The sequence below is a fragment of the Nothoprocta perdicaria genome, unplaced genomic scaffold (genome assembly GCF_003342845.1).
Source record: "Nothoprocta perdicaria isolate Ctin4 unplaced genomic scaffold, notPer1 scaffold_366, whole genome shotgun sequence".
Taxonomy (NCBI): Eukaryota; Metazoa; Chordata; class Aves; order Tinamiformes; family Tinamidae; genus Nothoprocta; species Nothoprocta perdicaria.
Window position 1 is genome coordinate 60547 of NW_020455606.1, and position 26021 is coordinate 86567.

Sequence of the window (26021 nt, forward strand, 5' to 3'; positions counted from 1 at the left end):
GCGGCGGAGCGCCCAGGAGCGGCGCGGAGGCCGCTGGCAGCCCCGGCCCGCGGGCTCCGCTCCCGCCGGGAGCGCTCGCACCTGAGCATGACCCGGCGCCGCTGCCGCCTGGGCCGCCCTGGCGTCTCCCGCTGAAGGCATCGGCTCCGTGCCCGCCTGCCCCTCCGCCTTCCTCCTCCTCCGCGTCTTCCCCGTTGCTGAGGCCGCCGCCTCTCGCCGGAGACCTGCCGGAGTGATGGGCTGCATCGGATCCCGGACCGTGGGTAAGGCGCTGGCGGCGGCAGGAGGATGCTCGAGCCGCCGCGGCCCCCGCCGCCGGCTCGCCCCCCGCGCTCCCCTGCTCGCTGCCGAGGCCCCCTCCAGCGCCATTAGCCGCCTCCCTGCTCCCCCCGGCGCCCCGCGAGCCGCGGGCCTAGGGCCGGCGCACGGGACGGGGCAGCGCGCTGGCTCCAGGGCATGCCCGGCGCCCCCGCCGTGCCGCCCGGGGCCAGGGCGTGCGGAGCGTATGGGTCAGTGCGGGGCCGCCGGGGAGGCGTGCGGGCTGTGCCGCCCCGGGCGGAATCGGGCAGCCAGCGGCTCCCGCTCTTGCTCAGGAGCAGCCTTATTGTTATCCGYGCGTACCCATAGCGTGGCACGATGCGGATGCCTTCTCCATCCCCCCTTCCCTCTGCACAGACTTCAATGGAGAATAGCAAATAGGACCGAATCACTCCCCCCGCACAGAGCCACAGTCTTCTTGTTTTCCTGGGCCACGTATATTTTTCAGCAGAGGAACCCAAACCTTTAGGCTGCGTAATGTCGCTTTCCCCTCCTACACACCCACAGACACCAGAAGATCCCTTGATTACCGAGCAGAGGTCTCTACAGGGAAAACCAGCATCCTGTGGCACACTTTCTTTCCCACAGGAGACTTTCCTTCCGTGCGTACCATCTATAGACATGACTTAAACAGGCTTGTGGCATTCGAGACACCAAAAAGAAACCCTGAGGGAAAAGCACAGCACCTTTCATAGAACACCTCCCTTTCTTACATGCCTTTCCATGAAGCACACAGGCCCAGTGTCACCTATGAGGAACTGCAACCTTTCAAGACACGGGGGAATTGAACCACCTGCTCAGACCAACTCTGAGGGACCATGTTCAGAGTCAGCCTGATGCTGTGATACCTCTTTGCCCTTTGCTGATGGTGAGCACTTCCAGGAACCCTATTCTCCTGTAGCAGCAAACTTTAAACAAGAGGCTCCAGTTTCTTCTTTGAGATTTAATTCCCAAGTCTAGCCAATGTCTCATGGTCTAAGTTTCCTGTAGCTTCTGTAAAGGCCACATGGCTCGGCTAACTGCATTATATTCCTTAAGATTCTTTGTACTTAACCCRACAGTTCTGATCTGTGTGCCTGTGGCATCTCAAAACATCTATTGCCTCTCCCTCCTGCCTTTCCCAAATCCTCCACCCATACATGCATGTCATGCTGGACCAAATGCCAAGGACATGATTATCCTGTTAGCCAGCAAATTATCAATACTGCATCAATATGTGGCATTGAGTTCAACATTATTAGTGAATGTTGAACTAGTAGCGTTAATTTCTTATCCCTCTCCTCACAACACTATTAAAAAATAGGAAACATACCTAGAAACACCTGCTCTCTACTGTGTAGAATGACACACAGGTTTCGTATTTAACCATCCAGATATTTGTTCCTATATATGTCAGCATTTTTATGTTCTGTGACCTGAAATGTGAGTTGCCAAAAGGCCTGTGCACTTGAGCTGTTGAAAGTATCATGTGCTTATATAAATACTGTGTAGCTGTGCATGCATACATAGAAATATATGTATAAAAAAGTATCTATCTATCTATCTATCTATGCATTAAAATGATGATGGGGTAGGGATAATGGAAAATTCACCTTCTGTGCACAAATTACACTCCTAAAATATGCCTTAGGTACTGGACTATCCTTACTATATCGACTATCGACTATGAGAGGTGCTCATTTTAGATAATGAGAGCGCAGTGGACATAAGGGACCTATTTATACAGTTACCTGATGAATTTTCCTTGAGCTCATGATATGGAGATCTACTTTAAGGGTTTTATAAGACAATGATTCTAATCTTTATGTCGCCCAGATCTGAATGTAGGTATGGTGCCTAATGCCTGCACTGTGTGAAACCTCTGTGGTTTTGCTTCATGTACTTAGAGTCCTAGAGGAGAGACTGATGTCTGGATTTTTCTTGGACTCCTTCTCATAAGTAGGTTTGTTCAGAACAATTCTTGCTGGATGGCATAGAATATGTGCCCCAGCTTGCTGGGAGTTATTGTGAAAATTCTTTAGGAAAATGGGTCTGGAAGTGCTTTTAAGTCCCAGTGACCTCTGGGATGTGGCTGGAAACTTACCCCCAAACATGACCTAGAACTGTGTGTTCTTCCTTTATGGTATATGTCATTAGATTTTTGCAGAATTAGTCTAATTTATGGGTTCTTCACTGCTTTCTCAAGGTGGAACAGTTTCTAGAGATAAAAGCATGGTACACTTCTCTTGGTTTTACCTCTGAACTTGTATATAACTTTTGGGCTCTTTAACTTGAACTCAGAATTTGGGTTCTTTAACGTGAAGAAATTAGTACTAGAAAGCTCCTAATCAGTCAGGTTTAGTTTATTCACCACACAAGGTCCAATGCAGGATTGTGCCCTGAGCTTGCTGCGGGGCTTTTTCCATTCCAATTTTAAGCAAACCACATGATTTATCCATCTCCTGCAGGGACATTTTGCTATGATCTAGTTAGATGTCAGAGCTTGCACATGTTTAGTGCTATGAATCTTTGTATTTTATTTCCTAAATATTATTTTTCTAGTTATTCCTTCCCAGGGAAAACCTGATCGAGGCTCATGACAGAGTAGCTCCACTCCATATACATAAAATCAAAATGGAGTCATGTAACATCTTTCTGTCTGGGAGAGGACACCAGAAATCACCCTGACAATGATCAGGTTTGGATTTCCTGGGGTATGAGAAAAGATGAAAAGTGATATTCAAAGACTAAGATGATACCTAGTCGCATTCTCTGCACATGCAATGTAGCACACCTCAGTGTGCTTTCTGTTACATAGCAAAACAGCAGCTGTGCAGCTAACCAGAGACTTCWTGAGCATCACAGCTGGCTTCTGCCCCTGATCACAGCTATCATCCACGTCTGTTGGTGGTAATTGTCCCGTGATATTTCCTGGAAAGCTGTGTAGTGACGGTCATGTCAACTGGGACTTAATTTCAGTGATTGTAGAGGAGGCTTTAAATGAGGCTTTGGTGGACAGTAYAGTCTGGAAAGTACAGATGGGATCTTAGCAGATATTTTAGTGCTGACTATGTGCAGTTAGCAGCATGATTATTGTCGGTAATTGAGTTATCCAGTTTTAAGATACTTCAAGACTGCCTATGTCTGAATGTGTTGTAGTTCCAGTCTGAATGTGTTGCAGTTGTAACTTTGACTACAATTTAGATATATACTAATATGGGTTATTGTGACTGGAGTGGCAAGATTTCTCCAGTTCCTTGAGTGGATTTAAATGAATGGAAAGCTCAAGCTTATTGTGCTCATGCATGTTCTCGGTTTTTCCAGTGGAGACTCTGATTTCTGTGATGTCTTTTCACAGAAGCCTGTAGCAAATTTGTTTGGTGAAGTGACATCATATGCTTGCAAAATATTCATATAAGTTACAACCAAATAGTCTTTGAAACTAGAAATGTTAATACTGCATAGAAGAAAAAAACTTGATGGTGAGGACAGCTGGCCATTGGGACAGATTTTCTGCAGAGGTTGTGCAGTGTCCATTCCTGAAGATTTTCAAGACCTGTTTGGACAAAGTTCTGAGTAACCTGGTCTGACCTCACACTACTTTGAGCGTGAGGCTGGACTAAATGATTTCGGTAGGTCCCTTCCAGCCTCCGTTGTCCTACGCTGTAAAACCTGAAGTGGTTGACTCTCTGAGGCTGCTTTAACCCAGCGCTTCAGTGATGTGATGATAAAACGTTGTGCTGCCAGAGGGCCACAGGTCCTGTGCACATCCTTGCTACATGCCTATTACACCTTCCTCCTTTACCCTTTTCCTTTAAATACATACAGAGGCTGTGCCACAGCCTCTCTCACTGCAGTAAACTCAGCTGTCACCTTAAGTCCTCCCCATGTTTGTTTGATTTGGCAGCTTAGCAAGAAGCAACCCAGGTGATAGCTGGCTTGGGCTGATATCACTGTCAGGCTAGCATGGCTGTCTATGCAGACAGAAAAGGACATTTTATTTAGTAGTGTCTGGGTCAATTCAAACTTGCCAAAACCAGACAGTTAGTTTACTGGACTCCATTCTACAACAAATACCCAACGGACTGGCAGAGGTCATGGACTGGTAGAAGCCAATCGGTTAGGGTATCATCTGCTTTCTGTGTGCTCCTTCACTAGCTGCACTATGCTAAGTGCAGGTGAGTGGCTCAGCAGGAGAAATGAAGCCATGTATTTCTATTCCAGCTACTTCAGATTCAATGAAGTGGGAATAGCATAGGAGACTAACATGAGAGGGGTAAGCAGCTGGAGAAATGAGTGAATATCCCCTTCACTTTTCTCCCCACTCCCCCAACAGATCTGAAGATATCTGAGGTGACGTCTCGCATGGTAATAAGAGTCTGTGCAGGTGGAGTATGAAAAGGTGAGACATGCTCTGTGTGTACACAGACCAAGGGCCCTAGTGCTCTTGTCCTCACTCCTTCACCTCCAACATGTATGTGAGCCAGCGAAGAGAGGAAAGGGCACAGGACAGGAAAAGGCCAAACACAAGAAACCTGTATAAGGGCATCATAGAATAATCATTTACTTAAAGGCATGTGAGTGAAAGGAGGAAGGAACAGGGCTCTGGGCATTTACCACCCTTACACAGATAATTTGGAAAAAGGAGTGGGACTAAGTGAAGGGCATCAGGGCACCTTACTCCTTTCGTATTTGGGGAGAGAAGAACAGAGCAGAGGTGAAAAGGAGTATGTTTTCCACATCAGCCTGCTTTGTGTTTGATCTTACAACTCCTACTTCTTCCCAGTCTGGCTTTCCTTCTTTAGAGTGGTTTTTCAATCTGATCATTTTAAAAACTTACCTAAGTAGCTCTGGGATAAGAGCTTATTTCTACCAGTGAGGACTTRTACAGAAGTTCTCCCTGACCTAGAAGCCAGTTGTCATGAAACGTGTGAAGACTGATCATCTTTGAGACTGCTTTATCCCCTTTCAAGTTATTGGCTGATGGTTTCAAAGTTGTTGCAGGGAGAAGGCTAACAAATAGTGCAACTGCATAACTCAGTTTTTTAAGAAAACTAAAGTTCACATGTAAGATATCAGTAACTGTCATTAGTATAACACAACAGTTTTCTGCATGTTAGTGGTTGACCTAAGACCTTTTTTGGGGGGAGAGGGAAGGGGAGATGGATGGAAACAACAAGAAGTGAAGGACAGCATACTGGCTTTGCTAACTTTTGCAGGGGTTATTATGAGAGAATTTGAGAGAAATTACAAAGAAGTTGAAGGGAAAATTGAAGTAATGAATACATTTTATGGCTTTATAGGGAGCCAATGATTCTCCTGTAGTTTGTTGTGTATTAATGGAAAAAGTGAGAAATAATCAATAGATATTTAAGTCTGTTTTGTTGTGGGGTGTAGGAGGAGAACAGTAGTTTTCTCTTCATTGCAGGATGTATTCTCTGCTCCAACAACAAACAATGATGATGTTATGATGATACTTAAAACAGCAGATTCCAGATAACTTGTACTCATAGTGTTTTTAAACAGTTGGATAAAGAATCAAAGCTGTAATTTTATTTTTGGGTAAGTTTTGAAATAGTGCTGAAGATCTAGAGATGAAATGCTGAAGTTGTATAATAGCTTTAAAAGTTCTGTGGGAGAATCTGRGTGTTTTGTTGATCTGACATAATTCCAAATAATTAACCAGAACGGTTCATTCAGAACTCTGTTAATGAAAACTTAAAGAAGGATGGCATGCCAATCAGAATGCATTTATGCAAAACAGATTAAGCTAACTTTGCTAAGTTAACTAAGCTAACTCTAAAACAGTGAAGCTAACTTTATTTCACTTATATGAGGGTCCTTCCAGACAAACCAATAAAGGTAAAGGATCTAAAATAATACATTGGTAAAACACAAGAACACTGATCAGTTGGCAAGCAATTTAGTACCACATGAGCTCTTGATGAATAATTTATGATCAGGGTACATACCAAGTACATCAGAATTCAATAAGTATCAAAATAACATCAGAGAAAGAATCATTGCTGAGAAGCCTAAGTTGTTTATGTGATTCCACATTTCTGAATATAATCGTCAGTGCTGTGTGATTAACAGATTGCTCAAATATTTGAGAAAAAAATGATAAACCAAAAAGTGATAAACTTTGAAAAACCTAGAAATACTGGAAGAATTGTTAAAAATAAAAATTATAGGTCACTGACATGGAATTTGATTTATTTGGAGAAATGGATCTTGACAAACAGTATGCATTTYAGCATGGCCAAATATAAGTTCATACAGCTAGTGACAAATAGTTGTACAATACTTACAGAACAGGAGCTCCATGCTGGAAAGCAGTTACATGAGAAAAGACTGAACATATCTGAGCAGACAATCAGTAGAGCAAAAAACTCTATTGTGGGGCTGCAGCCAAAGAAGCTAATGTTTTTTTCTTTGATCTATAAAGAGCTGAGTATTGAACAGAGGAAGAGAAAGTTATTATTTTCTCTGCATTTGGTATTGGTGAAAATATGGTTGAACTACTTTAATTCTACTATTCTTACTCTGAGAAGTGCAACAAAACTGAAGAATGGGCAGAAAATAAGAGTGTGAACCATGAGTAAAAACTTACTGGGATGATCTGATGGGAGTTTTTAAGTGGAGAAAAGAAGCTTAAAACTGTCTGATTCTATAACCCAGCAGAAAACAGGTAAGACACACTGAGTAGATAGCAGATAAATTCAGACTAGAAATACAGCAGAAGTTGAAGAGTTAAAATGCTTAACAGAATAATTTACCAAGAACTGTAGTAAATACTTTGTCACCTGAATATGTGAAAATCTAGATTTTTTTTTATTTAAAAGATGCCCTGCAGTTAAGTATAGCAACCAAAATTATAATTAACAAAGGGAATAGCTTTTTCCCATTTTATAGTAGAATTTATATTAGACATCTGTGTTTTTATTTGTTTGTTTGAGTTTAAACCACAAGTTTTCAAGTACAGGAATGTATTTATAAAATGGAAACTTATAAACTGGAGCATTTGGGGAAGATGAGGTTGTATCCATAGAACCTGATCAGATATAATTTATAAAAAACCTTGATAAATTGGAGAAAAATAGTTTAGTCTATCCATATGCTAGTATGTGAATTGAAATTTCAGTGTCTCCGGAGACATCAGACCATAAAAGGAAAAAATTTTTTTTGGAATCTTTGCTTGTTGTGTTAGAATTGATGGAGGTTCATCTACTCCAACCTTTCTTTATTGGATATGCATCAGATCGGCTTCAAATGGAGGCCTCAGCCTATGAGGTTACAGAGCAGGTAATAATCATCCAGTGGCATTCATACAAGATTTCGGAGAACCTCAGGATCAAAAGAGCAGAACTATTTATTATTATATATGAAATCTTACATCAGTTTAGTACAAGCCTAATGTTATGCTATTTTTTTAATGATTTTGAGATCTAGGAAACTATAGACTGGTAAAAATGATATGCCTATGATGGAAGCAAGTAAATGTTATTCCAAAGAATAGAATTAGTGCATGCATGGACCAATAAGATATACTGAGGAAAGTTAACACGGTTGTTATTAAGGGAAGTCATGCCATACAAGTTTTAGTTGGGTTGAGTGAGCATGTTGATAATGGAATCCTGTGGATTTCCAAATCACRTTTGTAAAGGTGAATCACCACAGGCTGTTTAAAGAGAACTTGCTGCTGGATCAAAGAGAAGGTGCTGAGATGATTAAATAACTGGATAAGGAAGGGAAAAAGGATTACCAAGAGGGACATGAGTGAGGGGTTACCAAGAGGGACAAGTTCCCGTGAACAGGAACTTGTGCCTTCTGCTTAATGAAAGATTGTCTAGCTGATGTCTCCAAGGGGCCAAGGAATTAGCTCAGAGTATAAATTGCATTTTTTTTCTGGATGAGGAGAGGATTCCTCATCCTCTGTTGGAAGAACTTCTCTCATTACCATGTGTATGGATGGGATGTGAGTGTGAGGAAATTGAGCAATGGATGCATAAGTGCATGGAGATATTCTCAAGGTATGTCATCTAGCTATTCAAAACTTATTAGGTGGTTTGGGATTTGGCTAGGGAGTCACAGGCCAAGGCCTGGGAAGGAGGTCCATGGAGCTAGGGTTTGGAGGGTGCTGCTCTGCTTAAGACTCACCTGAGATAGAAGATAGTGGTATGATCTGGGTATTACACCCTGTATGTCAGGCAAGCAGTGTGGGGTTGCCTTAGTCCCCTCTTCACCAGGCTCATCACTCCCTGACAGAGAATACAGAGAAAGGAGTGTATGGTGACRGAGCAGTGATGGCTGGAAGAGGGCAGTGCTGATGCACTCTCCACCTGAAGCCAACAGKCTCCTTGAAGGAGCGCTTTGTAGCAGTACACAAGGTCCATGTAACATAGCCATTACCTCTGCTATTAAGCATTTTCTCCTGGTTGGGCAACCAGGAAGAGAATGAGGTCAAATGACAGGCAGACTGTAAATGGTCCTAGGTCAGACAGTTTTTGAAAGATGCTCTGAATTGGGATCACGTGTCTGTGGCCTTAGTTTATCATATAAAACAGCACAGACTTTGGCCATGATTAGGTAGCTTTTGTTATGATCTATGCTAAGGATTGATACTGGGCAGCAGTTCCTCGATTTGCAGAAGATTTGCTTTTTTTGGCAGAAGAGTCATCATGGCCATCTGGCATGAGAGGCAAAGCTCTTCACTCCTGAGAGGCTCAACCTGGCAGAGCCTGGAGTTTTCTTTCTGGGCATGTGGAAGAGTTTTTCTGAGATCTCAGCCACAGTGAGAAGGAGCTCCAGAGAGTCCTTGTCAGCTGCGGAAGAGGGGAAGAGACATAGGCTCCCTAGGCTGCACTGGATGGCAGGAATTGGAGCAGGGCTGGATTGCAGATGGGAAGCAGAAGGGGCAGAAAAAGGGAGCATGGAAACATGACTCTTTAGGAAAAGGATCCTCAGGAGGAGTATGGTGTGAGCCTAATGGGAAAAGGAAGGGTAGGAGATCATGTGTGCTTATATATGCATATGTATATGTATATCACCAGAGAGAGGGGGGAGAAAGATAAAGAGAAGGATAAAGGAGGAGAAGGATAAAGGATAAAGGGGAGAAGGGTAGCAGTAAGGGGCATGGGAGAGGGGTTCCATTTARTCCCTGACTCTTTTGTGTGTTGCAGCATCTGGGAACAGCAGGAGGTAACTGGGAYATGGGCCCCAATTCACTAAGTGGACAAAGGAGGCAGCCAGGGCTCTGAGAGAGACCTTTGGCTGCTGTCGTGTGAGATGGTTCAGGATTATCTTCCAACACTAAGTGGAGATGGAGCTGTCAGCAGCAAAGTGGCAGCAAGAGTTCTGGTGGTAACACTGRGAAGTGACAGCTTTCTCTTCCTGCTGTAGGGTTCAGGGAAGGGAGCTCAGGGACAAGGCTGTGTTGCAATCTGCCTGTTGATTCTTACGGAGTCATTTGGATGGTGTTTCCTCCCCACTGGTAGCGCTGAATCTACAAAATACGGATCCCAGAATTAATATTATGTTCTAAGACAGTGCCCAGGTGACRTCCAGCCACAGAGATTAAAATTTAAACACATACAGAGAGCAACATATGAAATTGCCTGCTGCATATTACTTCAGTAATGTTGGCTGTAAGCCAGCAAAAGAGGGATGCTGCCTTGGTTTGTATTGACGTGTTCATACTTACAGTGTTGAATGGGGCCCCCGGGGACACATTCTCTGCACTTCAGAGAAGCAGTGGAGAATGAGGATAAACTCATCACTGCTGTTAATGCTGGCTAATGTTCTGCAGATGAGACAAGGCTTTCAGATTTTTTTTTTTTTTATTGTGTTAATTGGATGCATTTTTCTTTGCGGTACCTCCTTAGCTTAAATGACATGATTGCTTTTCAGAGCAGCACTGCCTATGTCTAACATGAGGCTCTCATGTCCTGTCAGATGTCAGGACATGGTATTCAGTAGCCTTTAGAATTAGTTTAAAAAATTCTGGTCAATAAAGATAATGTTGTTCTTGGAGGGTTGCCCATTAATTCTATTTCTTAGGAGGGTCTGTTGCATTTACAAGCTAAAACCATTGATTCAGACCAAAAAGAGACCTATGTGCAGAAAGTGGCAGACTGGACTGGAGCAGGATTTAAATTGCCCAGATTCAAAGAAGACATCCTGAGAAGTGCTCATCCAATGCCTAACTCTACAGATACCCCAGATCTATAGGTATTTTCATTCTGATTCAAAATTTCCAAGGCATCTGTTTCATGCAGACCAATATACTTATCAGCTTTGACTAGCACCAAACTGCTCAGCCCTACCTCTTCCAAGAAAAAAAGGCTTTTTTTTTTTTTTTTTTTCCATCTTCTGTAGGTAGTTCAGGAAACTGACACAATATATGGATAATTCAGATTCATTTATCATCTTTTCCTGGGAGAATTTGAATGCTGCAATCTCCCTGAGGTACACTGGACATATTAGACAGGGGCTTATTCCTTTCCTCAGTGTTGTACTTTACGCTTCTTTCGAGTGAGTCTCTGTCAAGCAAAAATGAAAGTTTCCATAATTACACTGTCTGTCTGCTAGTCCTTCTCAGTATCTTTTCTACTTCTTTGATTTCAGCAATATTTGRCAAGATATTATGATGTTACATTTAACAAAGCTACTAAATTCCTCTAAGTATCATAAAAAAGGGTATTAGGGAAAGAACTATTTAAAGACTGATCGTAATTACTTTTCTTGTTGTTCAGGAGAAAGGAGAAGGGAATGCAAAAAAATAATTGAGTCATTTACTCTAAATATTGATCTTCACCAACATTAACTTTGGCTACCAAAGTCAAATGATGATGTTTCTGCTCCCTGTGGGAAAGTAAAACTTGAGAAACAAAAGAAGGTTCACTAACAGTGAATAACAGCAGTGCTGGAAATTCACTGTAATTAGTAAATTTCTTTTTGTAGCAATTGACATGACACTTCACAAAGCAATTGGGCACACACATGTGACACACACAAGACATTTTCAGTGTTATGTCAGCCTCATGACATTTCCAGTTGGAAGGAAAATTGAAAATTTTTCAACTGTGTTGTTCTATTTTTTGTTGAATAAAATAGAGAAGACAAATAATAGAAGATATTGCATATCTAGCACAAAAGTTACAACCTAACAGATGATTGATGGTRTATATGCATGTACCTGACTCAAGCATGTACCTTTTTAAATGAACAAAATCAGACACATGTACCAAAGTGGTGAATACAAAGTGGTAATAAGATTTGAGAAAATGTCCAGAGAAATCCCAAAGACAATGAACTTTGTTTCAAAACAAATCCTTTGATGCATCCAATGCATTCATAAAAAAGGGCATTATTTCATATGGTTTGTTTATAAATAATACTCAAAATAGTGAATATACTAATATTAATTAGTAATTACATTTTCTAATTTTGTGAGTCCATAGTTATAGATTCACAAAAAAAAGCTCCAGGCCAAAAAGAACAACAATAAAAATGGAGAATAAAGAATTTGGACACTTTCTCCATTATTTTTTTTTCTTTTTTATGATTTAGAAAGGGCTGTGTTAAAAAAAAAATTACATTTACAGTACTATAACAGTAAGGGAGAGTATTTTTTCCTTGAAGACTTAGAGGATTTGAGGTGGAATATTAATTTATTTGCTGGTTGTGATTGGAAGCTAACATATAGCTTTTTCTGATGATTTGTCAGAGTTTTTTTCATCAAATTTGTGTTGAAAATACAAAGCAACTACAATCTGCAAACAATGTTGCTCAATGTATTTATATATTTCAATTCTTTTGGTCTTGTTTCACTGCTTTTTGTAATTAAATCCCCACTTCTTTTTCAGTCATCTGCTGAGTCTTCCAGAGCAAGGATGGAATTTTGGATATGAAAAACAATAATGAAATCTAAAAAATCAATCTTTAAGTGCAGAGAAAAATGAAGTGCTTTGCATTATTTCTATACATGCCATGTAGAAACAATGGGARGAAAATCAGAAACTCAGTTTTCTTTTGATTATCTCATTTCAGAACATTTCAATAATAAATTGATTCAGTAATATATTAGCAAAAATCTCACTTTAAATTTATTTTTATGACCCACTCATGCTTTAGAGTGCCCAGTTCAGTTCTGTACACAGGGGAGCAAATCCTGTTCTGTAAGAGGTGGTTGGTGATAGAATTGCAAATGGCATAGACATAATGCTTAAGAGAAACCGGGATGGAAGATGTGTAGGAGAAAGGAAAATATACTGGAGAAGAAATGTAATATCAAAAGGCAAAAATACACTGGTGGAAGGAGAATGAGATGAATATGGCTTAAATGCTAAGAAGACAGAATGGAGAAGGAAGAGACTGAACAGAGGTAATGCCAAGAGAAATAGCAGTTGAATTTTTGACAAGATGATGGATAAATACAATACTAAAATAYAGTGTACTTCTTTCAGTTCATTTCCCCACTTTACTCTCCATGTTTCTTTCTGAATTTTCTTGTGCATTTTGTTCCATCTGTTGGTGCTGAACTAGTTTGATATTGCTCTGGCAATTCCGAGCAGATTAGAAAAAAAAATCCCAACCTGTATCCAGCTTTCAATAAGAGAAAGTAACATTGCCCCAAGACCAATGCCAGTTAGAGCCCAGAGGTTTCTTTCTTAACCACAGTGTAGGGTGTTGTAACTGTTCAGCCTGTATTTTGCATTTAAAAGAATTTAAATAAGAGATATTAAACATGTATTTTCTCCCAACATATTTCTTATTCCTCAGTATCTGTGAAACTGTTTAGGGCAAGACTTTTAAATAGTTAGTTGGTCCTCATAGTATATTTAAGATTATGCATTACTGGTTCTCTTCCCTTGTTTAGTACATGTATTTATAGGCCTTTAATTCTATTATTATGGAACCGGTATGGACTTCTGGACAGATAAGAGATTGATGTTAATGTTTGTTTCAGCTATTTGATGCTACCATGTACCAGAACAATATTTGTTTTTGCACCATCTCAGACTTCCTGGAAATTGTCACTGCACTAACAGTATCGATAGCAAAAACTGAGCATTATTCTCCAAACTTTGGGGCTATCAAATTGCATACACTGAGCACCAAATTTCCTGATGATCACTCTCACTCCCTAGGTCTTTGCAGTGTGCAAAACAGTGCTGCAGTCAGTTTTGTACTGCATGCTGAACGTGCCTGGGTGGCTACCTGTATGTCTAGGGAGGCCTGCAGCACTGCACTAAAAAGCAACTGAAAGTAAGAAACCTAGGATAAATGTAGGTAAAATGGCCATGGCACTGCTGTCTGTATTGAAAGCATCCATGAAAGCATCCTTTCCTTCTCTAGTATCACAGTCTAGATTAGCTTTTCATCAGAAAGGCTCCAGCCCTCCCCTTCTAGTGTCACTGAAAGGCGGGAGATTGCAGGAAAAGATTGGGGATTGTCTATGTAGGAAGATGCCAATGGGATCCCAGCAAACATAGTCAAGGCGAATGGGAGGAGACAGACCTACTCAATCAAAACTTTCTGTAGTTCCTCAGTGCTTCCCAGMAACCCATGCCCACTCAAATTTCCCAAGCCACCATCCCTACTCCTAACTGCACTTTGAGGCCCCTACTGACTTACCTCTCTGCCTCTTCACCTTACCCCAAATGCTTTGAATCCTTTCACCCATTCCTGTATCCAAACTACATCTGCCCCTCTTTACAAGTGTTTCTTATCTGGCCTTCCATCACATCTCCCCTCTACTTCTTTGTGATCAAGGGACAACAAGAACATTTACTTTAAGGCATCAATGGACCTTACAGTAGATGCGTCTCAGACTGTGACCATAAGGCTCTATGAGATACTTCCCTTTCTAGAGATATTCCTAGCCCTAGAAGGTGGATAGCTTTGATTTTAAACACCCTMGTCCCAGAAGTTTCCTGCAGCAGTGGGAACAGGCCCATGGGTGGCCCAGTAAGGCCCTGCCTCTTTCAGTTGGATCCAAGCACATCCCAAACCTTCCTCTCTCTTTTTGCTGGTTTCAGGTAGTCATAGTCCTCCGCAGCATTACAAAACAAAACAAACAAACAAAAAATGCTGCTAATTGGGGATGCCAAAATATAACCTTAGGCTGGGTTTAAGGTATTGATGATGTTGTATGGCAATATCAAATAGTAAAAGAAGTTTTTGTTTAAGGGTTTAARGTGGGCTCATTGCAGCTGTACTCACCAGTCAGTAGAAATGAGGGAATAGTCCCTCCATGCCTATAAATTCTGTTCTAAGATTTAGAGAAAACTTCGATGATTTTYTCCCATCCTTAGGAATTTACTGGCMTGGTTAGAGTGGAGATGTCTCCAGACTTCTTGGGATGACCCTATGCACAGTTTGAAGCACTCCTAAGCCTAGCAAAGACAGTTGCTTGTAAATAGGAGCCAAGTGACCTGATTTAATACTAAACCTGACCTGTTTAATACTAATGCAACTCTATGGCTGGAGTTCATGATTTAATCACAATTAACAATAATCACAATTTGTAGTAATTAATTGAGCTCAGAACAAGCTAGGAGAATCAGAAACTTGTGAGGTGGTCTTTATCATGCCCATCATGTCATAGCCCTGGTCTTCTCCTGTAGTCGGACTTCTAATGTCTGATTTCCTGTGTCTGATTTCTAATGTACATCTTAATAGTGTCATACAATATCATAATTTCCTTTTTCTTTTTGAGTTACCTGAACTGCTTCCGCTTTACACTGCTCAGTCAGAGGCATATGGGGGAGGTGCCTTTAAAATACTCAGTTCCAGTTACCCTCATGAACAGAAAACGTATTTTAAGTGCGAAAGAGAAAATATCTCCTGATTTTTTTTTTTTTCCAGAAAATAAGATCTTTTTGCATAGCTGAGAATGAGGAGAAGAGGAGGTGCGATGGACATCGAATCAGATAGTATTTGCTTTCAGGTAGCTTTCAGATCACCCTGTTTAGCCTTTCTAACACCAAATTGGTTTTCTGCTTTCTGGATTCCAGCTGAGGAGTGCCTCAGAATTGCCACCCCTGTATATCTCCTGCTGGCCTCTGTAGGGCTGAGTGTTGTGCAGCATCTTTTGCCTATCAGAAGTTCTCCACTGAAAGTGTAGCGATGAGCAGGTGTAAGTGTGCCAGAATTGCAGGAACAAGCAGGATGATTTCTAAATTTTGGGGAAGATGAAAATCCTATAAAGTACAAATAAAAAAGCTAAAAGCTGATGAAATTAGCCCCATACACATTCAATATCATGTATGTCAAATAGACTAGAGATTGCTCAATAGATCCTTGGAATTACTTGTAAATAGGTGATCATTACTGGTATTGAAATTCTTGCCAAATTCAAAGAACTCAGTTTTAAGTACAATACAAGCTTTTCCTCCATAACATGGAAATAGGAATAAAATCACTTAACAGAGTCTGAGGATGACACAAGAGCTAAAAGTATAATAAATATTTATCTGGTTAGAGCAGTTGTACAGGGGAGTCCCTGTTCCTTGGCTGACTTTGTATAAAGACTGCTGCTTTGGATTAAGTTCTGCTTTTAAAAAAATTTCTTATGTATTTTTTAATGATTTATTTTATATTATTATTAATTATTTAATTTATTTAGTTTAATAAATAATATTTAATTTTAATATAAATTCAATGGTTGTGCAAAGTATTTAGGAAATCACAGTGAACAAACAGCTGAATGTGAATGTAACCGCAAAGTTATACTAGAATGGATTGATGTGATCAGTAGAAGTAAGTGCTTTCTAACTTTATTGACAGAAGGGATGAGATCAGTCCTGCAGTTAAATGTACATTCTTATGTCTGCATTTTATAGAACTGACAAAATTGAGATGGCTTTTAAAAAGAGACATAGATTTATTGAGGAAGGTAGAAAAATGCTCAACAGTAAGAACCYTAAAGGTCTCAGTCTGTTTAGTTTGTCAAGAAGAAAAGTAAGTGTATGAATAACTTTCCTGAAATGTAATGACAGATATTAAAAAATTCTTTCATCTTGCTGGGAAAGGCAAAGCAAGGACCAGCAGCTGTAAGCTGGTGCCAAAGCAATTCAAAGTAGAAAGGAGAAATGCCTTTTTAAGTGATGATGATTTAATACTAGAACAGGATATCAAAAGAAGTGATTATTTCTCAATCACACATCATGACTAAATGTTTTTCTTCTGGGAGTTATGCTTTACTCAGACATACATTATGCTTGAGAAGATGACACATGACCAGTCTTGACATGAAGATAACAGGGTGATATGTAATAACTAAGGATGCACTGRATATGTGATTAAGCGCTCCAGGTGGCCATTGTGGCCTTAAACTCAGTTGATTCTCCAATATGCTGAGCTGACCTGGCTTAAGACTGATAAAACCCATTGTAGTCGCATCGAGAAATGTGACTAGATATGTTTCTGTAGGAAACGAGGTCATTGCAGTAGACTGGAAAGGACTGAAAGATGTGGACCAAATCAATATGGACAGCACCAGTTCTCTGCATGGCAGCAGCTTCCATCGACCTTCCACTGAGGTGAGTTCCTGTACTACAGCCACTTACACAGGAAAATAGGGAAGTTTTGATTCTTACTGATTTCAGAAATGAGAGCTATGCACCACTGGTGCATTGTCTGAGAGAGGATCAGGAAGTCAGTGTTGACTTGTGTTGAAGAGTGGAAACATTCACTTTGAACTATTGAAACTGAGTAAACCTTTGAAGGAAAACTCTTAAAATCTCTCAAAAGTGGGGTGGACCAGAACATGGAAAAAAAAATCTCATATTTCTGACAATCCTTTAGGTCTGCACTGTATTCATTGAAACTTCCAGCACTATGGCTCTCCCAGCTTCTGCAGCACAGTTTTACAATCTTCTGAAGGAACACATTTGTCTCTGTTTTGTTTTTTAGGGACCCATTCACTATCAACTCACTGCCAATTGATTTACTATGCAGCATCTCAAAGGCTGATTCATTTCCTGTTTTGAATTATTGCAATTTCTGTAGTCTTAGATACCTGAATTTTCAGGTCTGCAAGTCTGAGGATATGCATGATTAGGAAAAAGATCAAAGCTACTTTGAATCAGTAACACAAATTGGGAAACACAAATGAAGTTCACAAACAACTCACAAATAGCACTTGCATTTCCTCATAACATCTTTCTGAACTGTAATGCTTGGAGTTTCACGGAACCCTGGGGAAAATGGTGGGGCACAGCCCGGCATGGAATCAAATCAAATGCAGATCTAAAAGTCAATGAACATAAACTCTACCTCCCATGAGCTGTATGGGTACTATCAAAGGACTAAGGTAAAATATCTAAGGCCTCTTTACTCCCGAATGAGAGCGCTCATATTGGAGCTTTTAATATCCCTTTGATTTATGTGGATGTAATTTATGTAACTGAATGTTCTTAATTTCCTTGGATGTTCACATCCCAAAACCGGGGAGTTGCGAGGTGAGTCCTCCTAGCTGAAGGAGGCAAATGCTTAATTAATYGTTTGTAATGTAATTGTTATGGAAATTGGATCTGGTTTGCAAAGGGAACTTGAGTCAGAGTTGACAAAACTGAAACACTGTGGAAGAAAATTATTCCCTGAGAAAATTATTTTGTAACTTTTTACTGAACCCCCTATGTTCAAAACATGCAGGTAGTCTAGCTCCTCCTTGTGTTAACCCCAAGGGATGCACCTCCCACAGAAGCATGCCAGTGTGGTACTATTTAACAAAGAACTGTTAGTAAGTGAAGAGAATTCCTACCTAAATGTATTTTTGTTTGTCCCTCACTCTTGGTCTCTCCACTAAGAGTGGCGATGTTCCCATATTGTGGGAATTCTTTTATATATTCCCATATAATACCCTATTCCCATGCATGCCTACAGATGCCATGATACTCACAGAGAGCACAGTGAACAGCAGGGAAGAAAGCCAAGCTTTTCATCTTGACAGACGACAGCTTTTAATGTATCAGCTAAATAAATGACTGATGATTATGATCAACCGATAGAGATATACATGACAGTATGCAGCTTATTACACTAACATGATGTTGTTCTTTTCTTTCTTTAGCAAACACGGACAGATTTTTCTTGGGATGGTATTAATGTGAGTATACACTACACTCCAGTTCATTTTCTAGTTGTAGAAAGCCCAGGATTTTTCTGCCATTGGATGTAATCAAGACCAAGATGGAAATCTGACTGAAAGGTTTCAGTGTTACCAAACTTTTGTTCACTGCCTAGGGTTCAGGAGATGCTGATGGATTTTTGATTGCCTCTATGTTTGGCTATTTTGTAGTGGTTTAAATCCATAAGTGACTATTAAATTGCCTTTGGCTCTTATGAGGTATATGTGTATCATTTATGATATTCTCTTTAAGATTTCTGGGCACTGCTAAATAAAAAAGATGTCTCTCCATCATCTTTAAACAATAGCTAGTCTTTGACTAATGCATCTTTTGATCTTCTTTATGAGTTAGAAAGAGATGTATCCCTCATATTCAGTTGCATAGAGAAGTAAAGGAGTTTTGATATACCTTGGAGAGTGTTTAGTGCCAGTTAGCATTAGTTAATAAGCAGAGGAAGCTAAAGTTTTAATAAAATGTGTTCCTAGTTGCTCTTAATACTTATGCCACCTAAAAGTTATTTTTTCATTTAGTAATAAAAAAGCATCCTGAAAAGGCACATCACATATTAGTACTGCCATATATTTTTTTGCTGTGGAAACTTAAAAAGTGCATTCACTTAAATTCATACAATGCTAATTATCACCTTGCTTTTTATTTAACAATGTTCARTTCATATAGATTACCAGAGACATTTTTGTCCACTTTGAAAGGCAGGATCAGAGGCTGCATTTTTGAGGTATAAACATTTTCAAATTCCAGCTACTTTCAAAGCTTTTAAATGAGCATCATTTTTTGTGGTTCTCATTGGGTGCACAACATTTGGACCACTGACTATCAGTGAGACTTACATTTCTCATTAATCTTGTACATCTCATATGGCTTGGAATATTGTGTCTGGGCTCGGTTAGAGAAACAAATTGCACAGGAAAATTACAGTGCAAGCAGCTACTCTCTAGGAGAAATTTGGYTGGTTTTTCCTTACTGCAGTTCTGTTCAGCTAAAGGTAAGATAGACAAAGCCCTATGGCCTTGTACATATAACTTCTTTTGTATCAGAATTTCCTTCTCTTCCTATTTGTTCCACACCGAGGGTACAGCCTTCCTGCAGATTGCTTTCTGTTCTGGATCATTTCCACRAGGTGCCTCACAGCGTAGCCCCCAGACTGTTTTGAAATAAATTAATGATGCTGAACAGCAGTACCTAGGCAGCAGTAACCAGTGGGGGCATGGATGGACATTCATTAAGCAGCTTTATCTCCAAAGGAAGCTTGTCATCGAATGAGGACTGTATTCTCAGTTGCATCTTTCACTTTCTGCTGTATTTTCTCTGCTTCCTTCAGAAGGGTACTTCGTTCATTCCTTCAGAAATGTACTTCAGACATTTCTGGCTCCAAAGTAATACAATGTCTAGAGTGCTGTGTTTACACTCAGTTTGCAGAGAAACTCTCCTCTCATAGTGTGACAAGTGCCTGGGATGATTTGCAATTCAATATCTTTGTACTGGCTTCCTTTACCTCCAACTGTTTGACTGCCTAATTACTGCTCCTCTCAGCGTTCGTGAGGTTTGTGCCAGTAGACCAAATACTTGCTTCGTGTTAGGATTTAAGATTTCCAGGTTTATGGTCACTGCTTTTGAGTATCTTTGTTTTTGATGCCCAGTGTGAAACATGGTGGATTTGTTATTCAGAGAGGTTGAAAGGAAGAGCAGAAGCAATGCTTTTTTTAATGCCTGTGAAAATGGAGCCTAAAATGCAATGCCTGACGTCTCTGAAAAAGCCTGAGGAATTTGTCTTAAGGCAATATGTTTTTATGATGATGTACCTCTCTATGACTGTACCTCTCCCAATGGTTCCCTCTCCTCGTTATTCAGGGAGATTGAAATTGAACACGGGGATGAGCATAAAGGGAATTCAGCACAACAGTAGACTTTATTTCTTTTATTCATAGCTGTAGGTGTTTGAATAAAGCAGGGCTTATCCCTGATACAATTATGCTCATTTTTATTAAGACTTTAAAAATGTGAGAGAAAATGAACACCAAAGCCTATATATGTATATATGTAACAAATTAAGATCTGTAGTATAATCCATTTTATTTTGTCTTTTCTAGCGCATTGTCAGCTTCTCACTCTAAGCTCCCTTAATTGTCAGCCATGTCTTGTGTCTCTAAGRAAAGAGTAGGGAACAACGCAGCAGGCCCATGGAGGATTTGTGGGAGTGAAAGGGAGGCTTTTCTTGGCTTGCCTCTGCCTGTCCACCTAACCTTGCCTTACTCTGTCCCACAGCTGCACAGCATCTAGTCCCAGTTAAATTGTCTCTACTTTTTCCTTCCTCTGTTTTGTTCTTCTTCTTGTTGCTTTCTCCTGCTCTTCATATTCCTACCTTCTGGATTCCTTAAACTCTTATCTTCCTCTGATATCTTTTCTCATTCTCTTCTTCTTTTTTTTCTCATTAGCTTCTAAAGCCATTCCTTTCCTCTTTCATATATGATTTTTTCCTATTCTCTCTCTTTTCAGCTCTCCATGGAAGATACGACCTCTATCCTACCCAAGCTGAAACGTAACTCCAATGCTTATGGAATTGGGGCTTTGGCTAAATCATCTTTCTCTGGTGAGGTCCTGAAAAATTGTGTTTATCTTGTGTAATTTCCCTCTACATGCCTTTGTGGCTTGCCCCATTGTTCCTCCTGTTGGTCTCCTAATTGCCCCATTCTGACTATTGCTCTGTCTAGATCATAGAGCAACCCACACCAACATGTTCTAGATGCAGGTATCTCTTATCTGTTGCACCTTCAAAGAACAGATTTGTCTTTTGCCTGTTGGCTTTTGACGATGCACTGCAGCTGAGATGTCTTCARCTGCTTCCCCTCCAACTGTCCTGAGAACTCCATTTTCTATTTTGTAGTTCTTTCAATTCCAGGTTTCACTGTTCATGCCCAATTTTGTCCTAAAAGCATTGTAGGCAAGGAAGAAAAATAATTCTTGGGATCTTTCATGTTTGAGTTTCTTGTGAAAGCTGATCCAAGGAAAGATGGAGAAACTCTCCTCCATCCAACGCAAAGCTTGAATCCAGGCAGGAAAGGAAGGGAAAATTCCACTTCCAAAAAGGGGTGCACAGAGTGACAGTCAATCCTGGAGCTGTGTAATAGCCCCTCCTTGTTTTCTAATGTCTGGCCCCTTAGGGATATCCCGCAGCATGAAGGACCATGTCACAAAGCCAACAGCTATGGGCCAAGGCCGTGTAGCTCACATGATTGAATGGCAAGGCTGGGGTAAAGCTAACAGCCAGCAGCAGCAGCACACACATGAGACGGCACGCAAAGATGCTGATGCCTACTCAGACCTGAGTGACGGCGAAAAGGAGGCCCGTTTCCTTGCAGGTAGCTCTGACTTTTCTGCATGTGGATTGGGTTGGTTTGGCATGTCATGGAGCAGAATCCTTGAGAGACCTAAGTGCTGAAAAACAAAAAATCTATGGAGAGTCTGGGGGTGTTCTAAATGGCAAAAAGAAGAGATGAGACATGTTTGGATTATGGCCAATGGCATGCAAAGCAGAGAGGGTGACAGTCAACTGTGGGTGGTGGTGTTCCTGAGACTAGGGTGGGATAGCATGACCAGTAAATGAGGTTAAAGATGATTGCAGGAAGTGAAGACTTCCTTATGTCCTTGCATCCTCTCCCTTTCTCCTTTGACACAGGAGTGATGGAGCAATTTGCCATTTCTGAGGCAACTCTCATGGCCTGGTCCTCAATGGATGGTGAGGATGTGAGTGTAAATTCAAATCAGGATAATCCAGCAGGCAACTATTCTGATAACTATCAGGAGCTAATGGAGAGCCAAGGTGAGCTTGAGCACCTCATTAATCTTGAAATTTCTCTCTCTTACTCTTGTTGCCAAGTTACTCTTCACCCTTTCACCTTGTCTTATATTGTAGCCTTTATTTTTATGATTGGAATCTAGCAGATGCATCATCTATTTGTGGACCTGTTCAAGGAATCTGACCTTAACAGAGTTACTTTGTCTGCTTAGGCACAACTGAGGAGAGTAACCAGCTCTCACAGTTAGYAGTGGATGTAATACCTAGGAAGTATAATACCTACTAGAGAAAGGGAGCTGCCTTTCATCTTCACTCTGTTTCCCTTAACAATAAAATGCAATGCATAGACACCTGAACTGTCCCTGATGCAATGTCTAACTCTGTTATTTCCTTCCTTTTCTTGCAGAGCACATGGCCCAGACACAGTATGATAGCTGGCCTCATTCCTATGTCTCACAAGGCATGTATTGCTTAGGTTCATCTGATGCCTGGGAGACCAGTGATCAGTCCCTCATTGCTTCCCCTGCAACTGGCTCATACTTAGGCCAGAATTTTGATGACTCCCAGACAAACCTTCAGGAAAGCATTTTGATTCAGAGCAGTCTCATCCAGCAGCAACAGCTGCAGCAACAGCGACAGCAGCAGAACTTCATCCAGAGCACAGGGCTGGTCCATGTGTGGCCCCTGCAAACTGCTCAGAGTGGGGCTGAGTCCAGCACCTATATGGAGGACCATGTTGAGGACGAAGGGAATCCACGTCTGGAGAAGGCTCCTCTCCTGAACAAGAAGCCCTCTCCAGAGGAGGATGATGCAGTGTGCCGGGACCTAGAATCACTGTCTCCTAGGGAGGAGTTGGAGCATGCTGCACTGAGCCGCAAAGTCTCAGATGTCACCTCTTCTGGGGTGCAGTCCTTTGATGAGGAAGAGGGAGAAACAAACAACTGATGCTTTCTGTGAAGTTCTCATCACTGCTAAACAAAGAAAGGGGTGGAAAGGAATGAAATGGCAGGGATTCTTCTCTCCAGCTTCCCAGACTTCCAAGCAAACACACCTTCCATTCCTGACATATATTTTTTAAATAAGAGGAAAATTGAAAGTGGTTGACAGATGAAGACCTCTTCTTCCCCTTCACCATGGACACGTATTTCCAAGTATCATTGCTCTGGGCAACACACATGAGGTGCTTGGAGAAATCTGGATTGGTAAATCATTTCTAAATCTTTTTAATACAAAGCTTTGGCTCTGGATACAAACTCTTTTGGTACTGGAGATGTGGCTGATGAGACAGGCTTGTTATGGGGYGTGACTATGCGGCTAGGATCCATCTTGAAAGAATGAGTGTTGCTTCATGGATGCAGYCACTTTTGATAGAATATGTGAATATAGACTGTTCAAAACTGAAGGTATGGCTTTGAAAATATAGATTGCACTGGTATAATGATCATGGCCGATGCTGAGGATAAGGCTGTATTCAATACAGGCTGTACTGAGTTGAAGGACTGGCTCTGTAACCAGATCCTCAATAGCACCTTGGTATGAAGTTATAGGCTCAGTGGATACAGGCTGCGCTCTATGGACGCAGGCTATGCTGCAATACAGATATTGTTGCTCTGTGGGCATGGCTGTACTGTGACATGGAGGAATGGGTGTGGATACATATCTAACTCTGCTTTCAGATACTCATGCATACTTCTAATCTTTTGTTTGGTTTTCCCTTTGGCATTTCTATCTGCCCAGGAATTGGCCAGATTAATGTGTCCTTTTGGTGCTGGGCACTGGATGCCAGTGGAAAAGACATTTTCAGCTACAGAGACAGTCATAAAAAGCTAACTCTTGCAGGGGACTCAGAACATATYCTTCTTGGTGCTGTTGCTGTATCCTTCTGTCTTTTCTTTCTCCAGCACTAAGACACAGAGAGTAGATAGCAGATTCCAGAACAATGTGTACAGTTATAGAAACAYAAATTTCCAGTTTGCCTYGGAAGTATTTATTTATTTATTTATTTATGCATTTTTATATTGCTGGGTAAGTGTTCTTAACAAAGCAGTTAATACTGGAAAAAGCCCATACTTCAGTCATYACTGATCACAAATACTGCACCTTTCCCATGTCTCCTACTCCTTCTGCAGTGCCAAATGTAAATAGAGGAAAAGGGTTGAGCGGGAAATTTGTCTTCTCTTCTCTTTTTTTTTTTTTCTCCTTTGTTCTTCCTGTCTGTATTTTCCTCTTTCTCCTCCAAACAGTATAAAGAATCCTCCATTTCTTTTTCCCTCCCATTTCTCTTTAGAAGTAGAGAAAGCTGGTTTCAGTTTCCCTATTTGTACTGATAGTTTCTCTCTCTTGCTSTCTCTCTTTTCTCTCTTAAAAAAAGCCTGGGGTTCATTGAGTAATGGGAATCTGGTCTCCTATGCTTCCTTGCCATGTTTCTACAGACATTCTGTTTGGGAGAAGGGGCTTTGAAAGGAAATTCAACCAAGCACCTCTACTCAAGATATTTCATCAGAAAATAAATAGGAGCAAAATCAAGCCATTCCTCCCTCAAAAAAAAAAAAAAGAAAAAAGAAAAAAGAAAAAAAAAATAAAGCTACTGATTTTGCTGGAGGACTGAACAGAACCAGCAGAGATTACACAAGTGTTGAGTTTTAATTGTGATACCACTTGCAAGGAAGCCTCAGCAAAGCATAGTTTAGATCTGATACCAGTGATGAGCCTGGACAGTTGAAAGTTGACACSTGAAAGTTGCCTGGACATTGCCACACTATCCCAGGGACACATCTTTCTCTCTTACTCCAATTTATGTCTACTCTGTTCAGTTCATGATACCTTTGTCTCTTCCTTGCCTTCTCTTCAGGTGTGATACATTGCACGGATGACTCCTTGATTCAGGTTTAGACCTCAGCGTATTTTCAGGAAGAACATCTGAGGAGACTAAAATGTGACCAAAGTAATATCTTCAAGGCTCGGAGTTCAGACAGTTCCTGGCAAGCAAAGCAGATTATGTCCAGAACTATGAGAACTGTGAATGGGACTCTCAGATAGGATTTTAGCCCACTCAGCTTTCTGACACTTAACCCATGCGGTCATATGAAAAGGGAACTCCTTCATGAACTCCCAAGTCTTGCCAGCCAACTGCACATCAGGCAGATCTGTCTTTCTTCTCCATTGCACCTGAAAGGAAAACATCTTTAGGAGACTTAAGTAAGAGTGATAATTTGGGGTAGATAAGACATAAAAGCTTCTGTGACCACCTTTTTGTTTTCCCCCCATTTCCTTGCCTACATCTTTCTAAGGAGGTAGCTCTTCTCCTGAATGAGAGCTCTTTAAAGCTCTTTCCGTATCTCTTTAAAGATGTTTACACATTCAGGTGCTAACCTCCTCCAGGCAGGAGGCTTYGATGAAGATGATCTCCTACAGTTCATGGAGACACAGTGCTAGCTCAATGTCCTGAACTCCTTTGGGTCTAACTGTGGAGCAGGGCTTAGGAAACCAGCTAGCTAGAAGGAGAAGTTTGAGCAAGTGTCAATGGCACCTCAGCACATGAGGTTAACTTTCTCTTACTGTCTTTTTTTTTTTTTTTTTTTTTTTTTTTTTTTTTGTAATAAAATTTTTTTTTTTTTTTTTTTTTTTTTTTTTTACTTCAGGGAAACAAAAATTGTCTGGTATTTGTGGGTGATGGCTTGGATGGCTTGTTGCTTTTTTCTCTGAACTATTTCATCCCCATGTTCCTCATTAGGACAAATCTGGACAATTATAATCACTTTCAGTGTAGCTGA

At 40.8% G+C, this 26021-nt stretch overlaps 1 protein-coding gene across 7 annotated transcripts in view; it reads left to right on the forward strand.

The window, feature by feature from the left end:
- The window catches only part of FAM131B (family with sequence similarity 131 member B), a 48319-nt gene that overhangs the window by 17517 nt on the left and 4781 nt on the right, over positions 1–26021 (forward strand). For 2 of the 7 annotated variants that reach the window (XR_003250267.1, XR_003250266.1), the window contains exons 1-7: positions 201–263; positions 16735–16844; positions 18377–18412; positions 20949–21042; positions 21614–21811; positions 22129–22272; positions 22655–23651. Coding sequence is in view for 3 of the 7 variants with exons in the window: in XM_026044468.1 (XP_025900253.1) it covers positions 236–263; positions 16735–16844; positions 18377–18412; positions 20949–21042; positions 21614–21811; positions 22129–22272; positions 22655–23193 (1149 nt within the window). In the remaining 4 variants the exon portion in view is untranslated. Of the gene's footprint in view, positions 1–200; positions 264–1146; positions 1187–16734; positions 16845–18376; positions 18413–20948; positions 21043–21613; positions 21812–22128; positions 22273–22654; positions 24274–25099; positions 25614–26021 lie in introns of those variants that run through there. The other 5 variants (XR_003250265.1, XR_003250268.1, XM_026044468.1 and 2 more) reach the window with 5 other exon arrangements.